The 13,138-nt window shown below is 40.5% G+C and overlaps 1 protein-coding gene across 2 annotated transcripts; it reads left to right on the forward strand.

Moving 5' to 3' along the window:
* The first annotated feature begins 393 nt into the window (after nt 1–393).
* Nucleotides 394–4,910, forward strand: LOC134224397 (centrosomal protein of 131 kDa). Of its 2 annotated transcripts, XM_062703713.1 has the most exons (8): nt 394–550; nt 654–2,529; nt 2,673–2,774; nt 2,830–3,079; nt 3,150–4,014; nt 4,078–4,289; nt 4,345–4,638; nt 4,698–4,910. In XM_062703713.1, exons 1-8 carry the CDS (start codon nt 524–526, stop codon nt 4,828–4,830), a joined length of 3,759 nt encoding a protein of 1,252 aa, XP_062559697.1. In that variant the 5' UTR covers nt 394–523; the 3' UTR covers nt 4,831–4,910. The 2 variants fall into 2 exon arrangements, with proteins under 2 accessions (XP_062559697.1, XP_062559698.1); XM_062703714.1 differs by lacking the exon at nt 2,673–2,774.
* Nucleotides 4,911–13,138: the final 8,228 nt, after the last annotated feature.

A 13,138-nucleotide genomic window follows, 5' to 3' on the forward strand; every position in this document is an offset into this window, starting at 1 on the left:
GAATTTCGGTGAATGTTTAACAAAGTGCTGAGATCCCGGTAAAAAAATTAAGTGTTTATGTACCTATTCCATGTTTCATGTGAAAAACGATAGAATAAATATAAAAATACTTCGTTAAGCCATGTAAAATGGAAACTCACGGTTCATCGGCTCACAAAAGTTTCACTGTAAATAACCACGTGTTTAGCGCATAAACATTACCCCTTAATTCTGGATACAACCATAAACAGGTTCTTGGTATGAGGCCCATCAATCACACCGCCTAATGACCTTGAGCTACCACGTGGTTTCTTCCCCATCTGTTTGTTGTACCACATGCATTACTATGGTGATCCCGATCACCCTCGGATACCGGTTACCAACGGAACCGTATTTAGTGTCTATCAACAAAATCGATATTTTCTCTTTCATACAGTGTTTACAAAAAAAATCGCGCTCTTCCCGTTTCTTTTAATTTATAAGTGAAAACTGATGAGTAGACGATGTAAAATATGTTCACGCAAAAGACGTTGTGTCCTTTATAATGGAACTCAGTTTGTACGGATCCCAGGTAGGTGAATTGTGTGATGATTTCCGTTTGAAAATCTTCCTTCATAGGTCAGTAAACGACTGCCAGGGCTTGTACTTCATTTCTGATTTGTTTATCATCGTAGATCAACCTAGCAACGCGCGAAAGAACCACCCCCACCAACAGCTGCCAGCACTTGGCGGGCATTGGAACGTCGACGGTCGGCAGTAGACCGGGTTCCGCGTTCAATCACAGTCGTCCCTTCTCGACGCACATCAGACGGCCTCTGTCAGCTGATAGTCAGATCCGTCGCAAATCGCCATTTCCTGGCGGTGCATGCAATAGTTCGACTTCCGGTTACCTGTCGAAACGTAGCACTTCGTCGTCAAGTTTGTTGAAGTCCCTTCTGGCGGAACCAATTTCGCGTTACTGGGGCACGAAGACGCTGACATCATCCGGGTGCTCCGGAAACGTGGTCGCCGTACGGTCGACCAAACACATGTCTAAAATGAAGAGTAAGAAACGGAACTCTGCTGCTAAGAAGAAAGTAGTGGACTGTAGTTCAGAAGAAGAGACAAGCATGGACGAAGACACACAAGAATCTAACAACGAGACTGAATTGGAGAATATTTGGTCCAGAGATGGAATGAAAATCCTTCCCGGAATGGACAAAAAGCCACCGATTCCCCGAGGAGTTATGCGGAAAGCTCCTGTTACAAAAAAGATAGGAAATGTTTTAGCAATTCAAAGTAGTGAGCAAAAATTCGACAAAAAGGTTGATCTTCCCGGTAGAGTGTCTTTCAGTTCGACAGATCCATATGAGGTAGATTATAGCGATTATGAAGACAACGATTTTACGCTAACGAAGCAGAATACTTCGAGTGAGATAAGTCCACGAAAATCTGATTCAATTTACGATGAAAGGAGATTTCAAGAACCGCTGGCAGAACAGACTATTAAGCCAAAGTTCAATTTGGTAAAATTTGAAGAGGAACTGACCAGCTCTGGTTATGACACCAAGGAAGAAAAATCTGAAAAGCTCGTGAAATTTGGTTCGACACCAGAGTCATTGTGCGATGAGGATGATTCGAATAAAATTATAGAAGACTACAAGAAGGAAATCGAAGATATCAATAGAAGAAGAGAGGTTGAACTGAAAATGGCATTGTCGGAGAACTCGAAACCTTATGACCCCAAACGTTACACAACAGTTGAAGTTACTGAAACGTACGTTGAGGAAACGTACAGAATAGCTACAGCAAGTTGTACAAGTGCCACCGAAGATACCGATAATGAGATTGAGCGGCTTCGTAGTGGGACAAGTGGTGGCAAGAAAGATGTAATAAACGAGTACTACGAATGTATTAACGAAATCATTAATCAGCAAGGTGATCAGAAGCCAAGACTAGCTAGCAAAGAAGATGCTGTGAGGCTTAATTTGAATAATGAATCTAAGCCCATCCTGGTGGACAAAAATGTGCAAGCTATCAAACAAGGTCCAAAGCTGGAAAAGAACAAGTTGGACAGTAGTTCTAATCAAATAATCAAAAACTACTTCAAAGTGAAGGAGCAAAACTTCAATGACATGAAATCAGTTAAGTCCAATCAAAAGAATAATAATTTACTGAAGAAGAATGGAAAAGGTTTGGAGAAGCCTAAATCCGCAGATGTGCACAAGTCGATTCTGAGAAATGCCAAAAAGAACAATGCGGCACCCAAGTTCTCGGCTCCGTTGTGCCGACAGGAGAGCAACATTTCGGAATTCCAAATGGAGAAGGTGGTCAGCTGGATGTCATGTAACGAGGATACTTTCCCAAAGCCCTATGAAAGCGATCCGGACGCGGCAGGGATATTGGGACCAATCGAAGCCAAGGAACGAACGACAACTCCGACCGATCTGAACAAGACTGACGACGAATCCACCTTCAATTTCGACCACGGACGTCGTGAGACGGCTGGAAGTGAGCAGACCAACTATGATGACGAATCGTTGGCGAGTGAGATGCCCAAGTTGAAATCAGGTATGATGAGAAGTTGTGTGTTCCTATGCTGCAAATGCATGTTTCCAAACATCTTCCTGAATCCTTTTTTGTCTATGACTTTTTTTTTACTAATTATGATTGACTACTGAAATCTCACTTACGTTTGCCACATAACCTTTCAGATTCTCGATTTTCAAGCAATATCCATGTTTCCATTCCCAAATATGTTCCGTTATTCCATTTAACACCCCCCACCCCCAAAAAATATAGTTCCGTAAAAAAAGGCGAAGAAGCAACTTAGTTTCAATATCATAAAACTAACGTGCTTCTATCACACAGATTTCCAAGTGCTGAAGAACGAGGTAGAGTACCGGCTCAGCAACATTTTGGATTCACGGGACTCACCAGACAGCACTGGTAGATACCAGCCCGAAGAACAAGACCGTGATAAAGTTAAGGATCTTCTCTCCTATCTCGATCAGGTCGAGATGAAGTGCGAGAAGGCCTTTAAATCGGCCGTCCCATCGGAGTCTGACCGGTCGGAGACGGAGTTTGCTGCCGAACCGGACTACATAGAAACCGTTCCGAAGTATGATATGCACTTACGTAGTTACAAATCTCTTCTAGTACTAAAGTTCGATATTTTATCACTCCTTTAGAATGAATGATTTGCTAGAAATTCCCGTTCACCAACTCGCTAGACGTGTCATCAAACTCTCCCTGCGCGCCAACGAACTCAGCAACGCAATGCAGCTTTCTAAAGAACACCTATCGAATGTGAGATCGGATAAGATGAAGGCAGTGCGAGCGGAGAAATCAGCCTTCCAGAACAAGATGAAAGAGCAGAAGAAGCATTATGAAGACATCATCGGTCGCCATCAGGAATTCATCGATCAATTGATCAAGGATAAGTCCGGTCTGTGCGATAAAGTTACGCAGCTTACCAGAAGAATCGAGTCACAGAACCAAAGTTGGGAGCACAGACTAAAAACTGAGCTGGAAAGGGCGAAGGACACCGCATTGGCGGCAGAGAAGATCCGTAGAGAAAAATGGGTCAGGGAGAATACCAAAAAAATCAAGGATCTCACTGTGAAAGGACTGGAACTGGAAATTAACAAGATGACTGCAACTCATCAAAAGGACATTGCCGAGCTGAAGCGACAGCACAAAGATGAAATGATGTGTGCTGTATCGGAGCTAAAATTACAGTACGAACAAAAAGAAGCAGACATAAGGCAAAACCTGCAAAAAGAGCGAGAAGCATTCATCGAAAGGGAGCGACAATCGTTACTCGAAAGATTCGATAAACAGGTCACTGAGGAGCGTTCTATTTTCGAACAGCAGCGACATCACCTTCTAAATGAGTTTGAGATCGAGAAGGAACGCAATCTGAAGGAGCTCAAGAATCGGAACCAGTATTTTGAAACGCAAATTCATGAACTGAAGAGCGACAACGCTAAGAACCTTGAGTTTGCCCGGAAGGAATACGTACAGATGTTGAAGGATCGGGAAAACAAACATAAGGTCAGATAAAGGAAGCAATGGTCAGAAGGGGTTTGTGAATTTATTCTGATTTGATTATTTTAGGAAGAATTAGCTAAGCTACAAAATCAGCTTGAGGCTGATTTTGCCATTTGGAAGAAGAAACACGAGGAAAATGCTAAAATGGCCATGGAAGAACGTGAGAATACGGTTCGACAGCAACTACGTGTTGAGCGAGACCAACAAATTGATAGAATTGTAGCAAAAGTAGATGCAGAAACTCAAAAATACCAGAAAGATTTTGACGCGAAGATGAAGTACGTTGACTCTTATTCTTAATTTTCTATGTGACAATTGCAAATTTGTTTTCAGTCGACTGAAGGAGAAACATCAGGTGGAGATGCGAGAGCAGGAAGCTTCGGAAGCATTGCTAAAGCAGAAATACCAGGACACTCGGGCTCAATTAGCGGAAAGTGAGGCAACGGTTCAAAACATGAAATCCTCGATCAAACAGGTGGAACTGCAGTTGAGCCATTCGAAGAAACTGTGCGAGGAGCTGCTGCGTGAGAAGGAAAGTATGAAGACTGAAGCGCGCAAGGAGGTTCAGAAGGATTTGGCGAACATGCAGAAGGATCGCGAACGAGAGATCGAACGTATCTATTGCAGGTTTGTTAAAGTTTTTCTCTGTGTGTTAGATTTGTTTGAATTTTCGATCCGTTTTTCAGAGTTCAACAAGCTATAGATAAGAAAGATACTACTATCGGAAACTTACAGAAAGAGGTTTCATCTCTGAAAGAACGATGCCTCAAGCAAGACGCTATCATTCGACAACAGCGCATAGACTACTGTATAAAGTAGAATTGTAGTATCCTCTTTCATAATATTTTGGAATCTTTTTGAATTATTATAAGCAAAAGCTTAGGCTAATATACCTTTATACAAAATCAGAGTCATCTTATAACAATGTTTGTATGAGAACTTCCAATACCGATGTACTGACCTGCTTACAGTTCGTGGGACAAGACCAGGTGGGATTCGTAGGTAAACGTAACTATCGCGGACAAGGTGTTTGCCGTACTGCTCATTTTTGGGTCACCAGTTTTTACTCATGCCTTAAAGATCAAAGTTAGCCGTGATCGTAAGTGGTCGCAAAAATGTCTTGTCAAAGAAAAAATCCAACACCCAACCAGGGGATGCCAGATTTTAATACAGTTCTGCATAAGAACCATACAGAAACTGTATAATATTAGGGCATATACAATTCTGTAAGCTTTTTATACAAATATTGTATTAAAATAATACAGATTTGTATTATTTTAATACAATATTTGTATAAAAAGCTTACAGAATTGTATATGCCCAGATTTTATACAATAATTGTCAGATTTGTTTTTTGGGTGAAATATTAAAAAAAAAGTTATATGTATCAAAAACTGAGGATCGGCACATGAAAGATGCTCGTTCCTAAAGTCTTGTTTTTTTGATAACTGGGCGTAATGCGGAAAGAATTGAGCCATTCCGGCCAAAAATTCCGGCCCCTAGCTTAGGCTAGTTCGCCGACTGGCTTGCTGAGATCCACTGCTACGTTGTCTCGATCCCTCGCGCCCCGACGACCCGAGACCAAACACTGCATTTTTTTTTCTTCCTAAGCAATGGAGGGGGAATCTGTGCAACAGACATCCTGGGTTGTCCAGGAAGTGCAGGGTTAGGGACCACCTCCAACAGCAAACGAGGGAGGCAGGACTACATCCCCGACCCGCTAAACCGTTTGCCACCAAGCCCATAGTCCATTCGGTACAACCAGAAAGTAATGCTTCAAAGGAGGGTCAGTGCACAACGCACCCTCGAGGTTAGCTGCGTGTCCTTGCAGCAGCGAACATCGTTATTCGCTTTTTTAGAAGAACACCATGATATCGTGCTAGCGCATTGCCGGCTTTCCAGGTGGCCTTACCACGCCCTATGCACGCGGAAGGTGGGAAGGGTCGACTTCGTGCCTGTTTCCCTCTGCACGACTGGTATCAAGAATGATGATGCCACGTGCACCCCAAATTGACCTCTCTGCGATAGGGCCGCCAACACACAGAGGGACTTGCCGACGCGGTGCCTACGCCTGCCCCAGCCTTGACGAGGAACCCGCCCGGTTGACCGACGCCGCGAAAGCGACGATACCATGTTGTTCTTCGCGCGGCCACTTGTTCGATAAAAGGATCGAGTTCGACCATAGCCCGATCAGGAATGCATAACAAAATTATATCTCAATTCTATCAATGGTTGTTATTTAAAACAACGTGTGTTATAATTAGATAATTCGATAAAAATGTGTCTGCGGTCAGTATTATTTCATATCAAAATTATAACAACATTAGTTATGAATATTTTCACAAAATAATTGCCTTCATTTTTTGTAGACATTGGCGAAAAAATCGGAGGCAATTAGCTTCAGTATAACTTGAACCCGCTCGATATTAATACATAGCTGGAACAAAGTTAATTGCCTACATTATGGATGGAAATCCGTCGTAGTAGCGTACCAGATTTCTATCCGTGATGTAGGCAATTACCAACTGTACAGAAAAATTATATCAACGTTTGTTATAATATTGATATGAAGGTATCAACCTCTGTTTTAATTGTGTTATGGCTAGAGGTACAACTAACCAGCAAAATTTATAACACATTTTGTTACAATATTTTTCTGAAATAAATAACTCCCCATGTTATAATTTTGTTATGCATTATTGATCGGGAGGGCATCAGTATGACCCATGAAGCCGACTCCGAACCCTTGGACCCCCTCTTATTTGCTTATTTGCTATTATGCTTCGATGACGCAAAGTCGATGATGGCGTCCAGCTGTTCCGTCGCCACCTCGAAGGCCGAAAGCCCATCGCGTTTGCAGTTCATCGCCCCCACAAGCCATGGACCGTCCATAACCTCTACCGGCGTAGCCGGGCAGATGGTTAAGTGACTCACGCTGGCGCTGCGCACCGAGCTGCCGACTATTGCCTCTGGCCTCCTAGGCGGAGACCTGAACAACCCACCTCTTGCGAAGGGGTTGTCGCCTACACTACTTCCACTAATTGAAGAATTGACTTGGTTTTCCATTTTGGTCCCACGAGTTGCTCGGGAAAAGAGGTCCACCACGCCAGAGCCCAGCATGACGCGGTAAGGGACAATTACTGTGGAGGGTGCTCAGGTACCCCACAGACTCCGTTAGAGGCCTAGCTCATTATTTCACCCCCCTGGCCACGCATCCCCTCGGCACGGGTCGCTTAACGCCTTGGGATTAGGGGTTAGGGACGATGGTCCCTTTTGTCGCACCCCCTCACTCTAGCTGATGTCAGAAGGACAGCAACAGGTTCCATTCGACGGGGAATCCTGTCCCAATGTTTGCTTTTGAAATTTGGCCAGATCGGAATATGGGATCATAATACAATTTTTTATGCCCAAAACACGCTGAAAAATACTCATTTATATTTTTTTGTATTTTTTGCCTTTCTCGTATACTAAAAATACGTAAAGGCTATATGATCACTCCTAAACCAAACTTTTGATAGAAGGGAGGGAGCCCCTTGGTGTTATATACCAATCGACTTAGCTCGAATTGAGGTGATGTCTGTTATGTGTGTATGTATGTATGTGCGTGTGTGTATGTGTACTAAATTTTGTACACACTTTTTAAAGCTTTCACCCAACCAACGGATTATTATTCATTTATTCAGACTAAGGCCGAAGTGGAATGTGCGGTACATAAGAGTCTTATCTATTCGGCTCGGTCCATGGCTACACGTCGCCAAATACGCAGTCTACGGAGCGTCCGCAAGTCATCTTCCACCTAATCGATCCTCCTTGCCCGCTGCGCACCTCGCCTTCTTGTGCCCGCCGGATCGATGTCGAGAACCATTTTCACCGGGTTTCTGTTCGACATTCTGGCTACGTGCCCGGCCCACCGCAGTCGTCCGATTTTCGCGGTGTGACCGATGACCATTTTTCCCAAAACAAATTCAAAATCGGAATTTTTTTACATGAACTGCTGCAATACATTCAAATGAACGCAAATAAATGTTAATTGATGAAAATAACTGAATCTATCTCCCTAAAGTACAATTTTGACCTCTCTTATGTGCTTTTCTAGTTACTCTTATGTGTTTTCTTGTTTTATAATACACGAGAAAGGCACCATCACCGCGAGGTGGATTATTCTAGGTTTTTTTTTGTGTAGCATTGGACGAATTACAAGTTCCAATCGACGGAGAAATCCTGTCCCATTGCACAGTGGTTCGCTCCAGAACAAAGGTTGGCCAAAACTTCAAAATGTCCCTAAAAATAGGTTTTATGTTTGTATTGTGGTTTTTTGATGATCTTTATCACATACAGACTTAAAGATGGGTGTTGGAGCTCTACTTTGGGAATATATGTACAGCCGTGTTTTTTGCATCCCTGGGGTAGTAAAAACTTTCATTTTACTGCTAAATTCGCCTTTTGAAAACAGATCGTTTCGCTACAAAGACTATCTCACTTGCTATAACACTATGTTAGTACTATTCCATTTAATTTCACCACTTGATTGTTGTTTTACAGAACCGTATTTCGACTTTAACAGTAAGGCCGTCTTCAGTATCTCTTACTTGACTCAAGTGGTGGAATTAAATGGGATAGTACTAAGCGGTACTAACTCGTTTTATGACAAGTGAAGATATTCCACCAAAAAACTATTAATAATTTTCTTATCAAAAGACTTATTTGCTGAATACTGTGCTAAGACAAGACAGAACAAATAATTTTATGCTGTGCTAAGACAAAACAAATAATTTTATTCGGAACATCCTCAATTATGGAAGATTTTTGACAAAATGTTGTATTTGAATTGAATCAATTAATTTGAATGACAAACGAACAACTTTTATTGCAACTGTATACTTACATTTGTATTCTTTATAATCTTGATTCGAAACAGGCTTTCTTTCATGCTCATTTCAAGGTATCTGTCTTTTCTATAATTATGAGCACTAGCAGCATAACTATTTTCACAAATATGAGTCAGTTCAGCTTTTCAGTTCAAATCTCAATACCAACATTCTCTATTGCTCAGTGCAAACATTCTCTATTGCTGCCAAGAAGAGTGTGTTACAGCTCAAACATTTAAACTTGAACCTCTTGATATGTAGAATCACTTTAATGGCAGAGTATTGAACAATGCCAATTTGCCAAAAAAATACTAAAAATTTTCATTTCATTTTCTGCTTTAGAAAAGTTTTCAGCATGATTACGTAATTCGGATTATTAGACATAAACAAAATCCAGACAATAAAATTCATTTGAAAGGAATCTAAAATTTGTAGATTCACGGATGTCAGGAGAAAGTTTTGGAAGTAAGAAATTTTGTCTGTTGTATCTTCTAGCCATTTGGGAAGAAAACTACTCAATAATTTCATTTACAGCAATAAAAATATTCAAATAAAAGTATACAAATGATTCCGTCATTGAATTATCGCTTTCATTACACATGTTTTAAATGTTATATAATTATATCAAACGTTTCAACTTCAATCAAATAATTTAAAAAAAGGCATTTTTAAGGTTTTTGTGAACAAAAAATGCGCATTTGTAAGGTTTTAGTTAGAATTAGACCAAAAATACTATGTACATTTCGAACTAAACCGTTAAAAAAACAGCTTTTCGCAAAACAAAATAGTGATTAATAGAAAGCTATTGCTTTAAGCTTTGTAATGAGCATAGAATCATTGCGGGCACTCATCGGCGCCTATACTTTTGGAGAACTTCAATCAGAAAAATGTGAGTATTTTAATTAATTTTGTATTTAAAGTTAACTTAAGTTGAGTTCTGTTACCTATATTTGACATAGACATATTATTTAAGACCCTGACAATGCAGTCTTGAAATAATATTGGGGTTAGCGATGTAATTGAAGCCGTGCGATGCTGATCTAAACGCGTTGTCAAACAGCGTTTTCATTCGAAAATCAGCATTCATGCTGAATTCAAAATGATGTAACAAAGTCAAAACTCAACAAAACTACTTCAAATTTTGAATTTGAATCACGTAAGTATTCTATAAAATGAGAAAAATATAATTCCGACGGAAATACGAATTTCGATTTTTGAGGTTTTGGCTGCTCTCGAACCATTGTGCATTGTTTTCTATTGAAAAATGGCCCGATTCAAAATAACACTGGCATCACTGCTGTGTTATATGACGTGCGGACTTTTACCTCTTGATATATTCCCGATTTTTACTGGTTTTTTGAATCTGTTGTTTCGTTTTTGTGTGCTCTTTTATCGCGTTAGTGTATCGGTAGTTGGATGTTTTTTTCTGTTTTGTCGGTTGGTCGTCGAAAAACGTGTTGTGTGAAGTGTTTCAATTTGTGCACTACCTGCCCGTACTACCATAATAAATCGTAAAGCTCCCTGCCCTTACGCTCTACGATTTTTGCCGAAGCGCCATCTACCAGAATACATCGGGAACTACTGAACATATTCAGCGCTAAGCTCCATAGGGGAGGAGAAGACCACCAGCTGTCATCGAGAGAAAAAGTGGAATCATTGAAATTTCACACGGTGTGGTATAGGAAATGAAGTATATTTTTGTTATAAAACGAAAATTAAGGATGTTTCTCAAAAAAATCTTGGTTTACGGGGTTAGAATTTAAAAAGCACTCAAAATAGACATGATATCTCGATTTTTATATTTTTTTCGAATAAGCAGTTATTGCTTAAGATTGTTGAATTTCTAACCCCACAAACTAAAAATTGTTTGGCGAAAAAAATTCTATAACGTTCTAGAGACATTTTAATTCTCATTTTCTATATCATGCCATGTCAAATTTCCATGGTTCAACTTTTTCTCTAAACTTTTCCAGGTGGCAGCACTGATGAAGGAACCTCCCCCATAGACAAGCTTTTGACATACACGCGCTCACGTTGCCTATTCAAAGGCGGTTGACGGCATGGCTAAATTATGCGCAAAATGTGTCGATCCCATTACTGGTATTGATGTTGTTCGCTGTCGGGGCTACTGTGGAGAATCATTTCATATGAATACTTGGTTTGGTGGTGTTAGACGCGCAATGTACGCATCTGTTTTGGATGTGCGATAAATGCGCCGATTTGTTCGAAAATGGGAATTTCCGAGCAATCTCATCTCGAGCTGACGAACATTGAACATTCTCTACTTTCTACGCTGACTACTGCAATAAGCGAGCTCCGTATCGAAATAAGGGAATTAAACTCAAAACTATCAGTTCTGCCATTGACACCTGCTACACACCGTTGGCCAACATTAGATCTGCGCAGACCGAATAAGCGACCACGCGATCTTGATGTTGAATGTCGAATCGGAAGCAAACAACCAACCGATAATGTTGTTTCCGTTCCAATATTCAACGAAGCCAACGAGAAGAAGATTTGGCTGTATTTATCTAAAATTAGACCGGATGTAACCAATGAGGCGGTCGGTGCTATGGTTAAGTCTAATCTAGCACTAGACACCGATCCGGATGTAGTGAAGCTTGTTGCAAAAGAAAAGGATATCAGCACTCTAAGCTTCGTTTCCTTCAAGATTGGGCTTGACCCTTCGCTGAAAGAACTAGATCCAGCAACTTGGCCTCATTCCCCCCCCCCCCATTACAGTCGAGCTAATGCTGCCAGCGCTATCAGTCGTCACGGTCCTGTACATGGGTCAGGAAAAAGAGGCTTCCAGCCTTCCATTTCAGGCAAGTACGTTATGAATTCGCAACTTTCTCTACCTGACAAAATCATCATTTCTAGTCAACCTACTCCGTGTATTTTTTCTGACGACAATGGATTATCACCGGGATGTGTTCCTGCTAGCCGTAAGGAGGCTCCAGATCCCCTCAACACAGTCGAGCCCCCCTGCCAGCGACCAACAGTCATCCCGGTCCTGTGTTTGACCGATCGCAGAATTTCTACGTCAACGCATACTGAAGCATGTCAATCGCCTCCAACATTGGAATCGTCACTGGGATGCACGCCTGCCAGTCGTAAGGAGGCCCTATCCCTCAACACAGTCGAGCCTTGCCAGCCAGCATCCAGCAGTCATCCCGGTTTTGTATTTGAGATCGGAAGAAGGGGCTTCCGCTCTCCTTTTCCTTTCTTTGTTCTTTCATCTTCTATCTTCCTACCTCCTTGTTGCTTCTTCTATCCTTCCTTAATTTTCTATATTTTTTTTCTTCTGTCATTAATTTTTTATTTTTTCGCCTTTCTTCTTCCTTCTTTCTTCCTTGTTCCTTCTTGTTTCTTCTTTTTTCTTTCTTTCTTCTTTATTTTTCTCTATTTTTTCTTCTTCCTTCTTCTTTCTTCCTTCTCTCTTTTTTCTTCTTCCTTCTTTTATCTTCAATCTTCCTTCTTTTGTTTTCTTTCAACCTTCTGCCTTTCTTTTTCCTTCTGCCATTTTCCTTGTCTTCTTCCTTTTTTCTTCTTTCTCTTCCTTCTTTATTCCTTCTTCCTTATTTTTTCATTTTTTCTTCCTCCTTCCTTTTTTCTTCTTCCTTCTTTATTTTTTCTTCCTTCTACCTTTTTTTCTTTTTGTTCCTTTCTTCCTTGTTCCTTCTTCATTTTTCCGTCTTTTTTCTATCTTCTTTCGTCTTCCATCTTCTTCATTTTTTCCCCTCTTCCATGTTCTTTTTTCATTCTTCTTTCTTCCTTATCATTTCTTCCAACTTTCGTCTTTCTTCTTCTTTCTTTCTTTTTACCTTCTTCTGTTTTTTCTTACTTCTTTCATACTTATTCTTTCTTCCTCTTTTTTTCTTCTGCCTTATGCTCTCTTCTTTCTTTTATCTTTTTTCTTTCTTTCTGCTGCCTTCATTTTTCTTTCTTCCTTCTTTCTGCTGCCTTCTTTTTTCTTCTTTATTTCCGTTTCCTTTTTCTCTCTTTCTTCTTCCTTGTTCCTTTTTCTTATTCCTTGTTCCTTTCTTTCTTCTGATTTATTCTTTTTGATTTCTTCCTTCTTTTTGCTCCTTCCTTCTTTTTTCATCCATCTTTCTTCTCCATTATTTCTCTCTTCTTATTTCTAATTCTTTATTCTTTGTTCATTATTCCTATTTTGTTTATTCCTTATTCTCTATTCTTTACTTTTTAATCTTTATTAATTATTCACTATTCAACAATTCAACTTGTACTCCATCGTA

This window comes from Armigeres subalbatus, chromosome 3 (genome assembly GCF_024139115.2).
Source record: "Armigeres subalbatus isolate Guangzhou_Male chromosome 3, GZ_Asu_2, whole genome shotgun sequence".
Lineage (NCBI taxonomy): Eukaryota > Metazoa > Arthropoda > Insecta > Diptera > Culicidae > Armigeres > Armigeres subalbatus.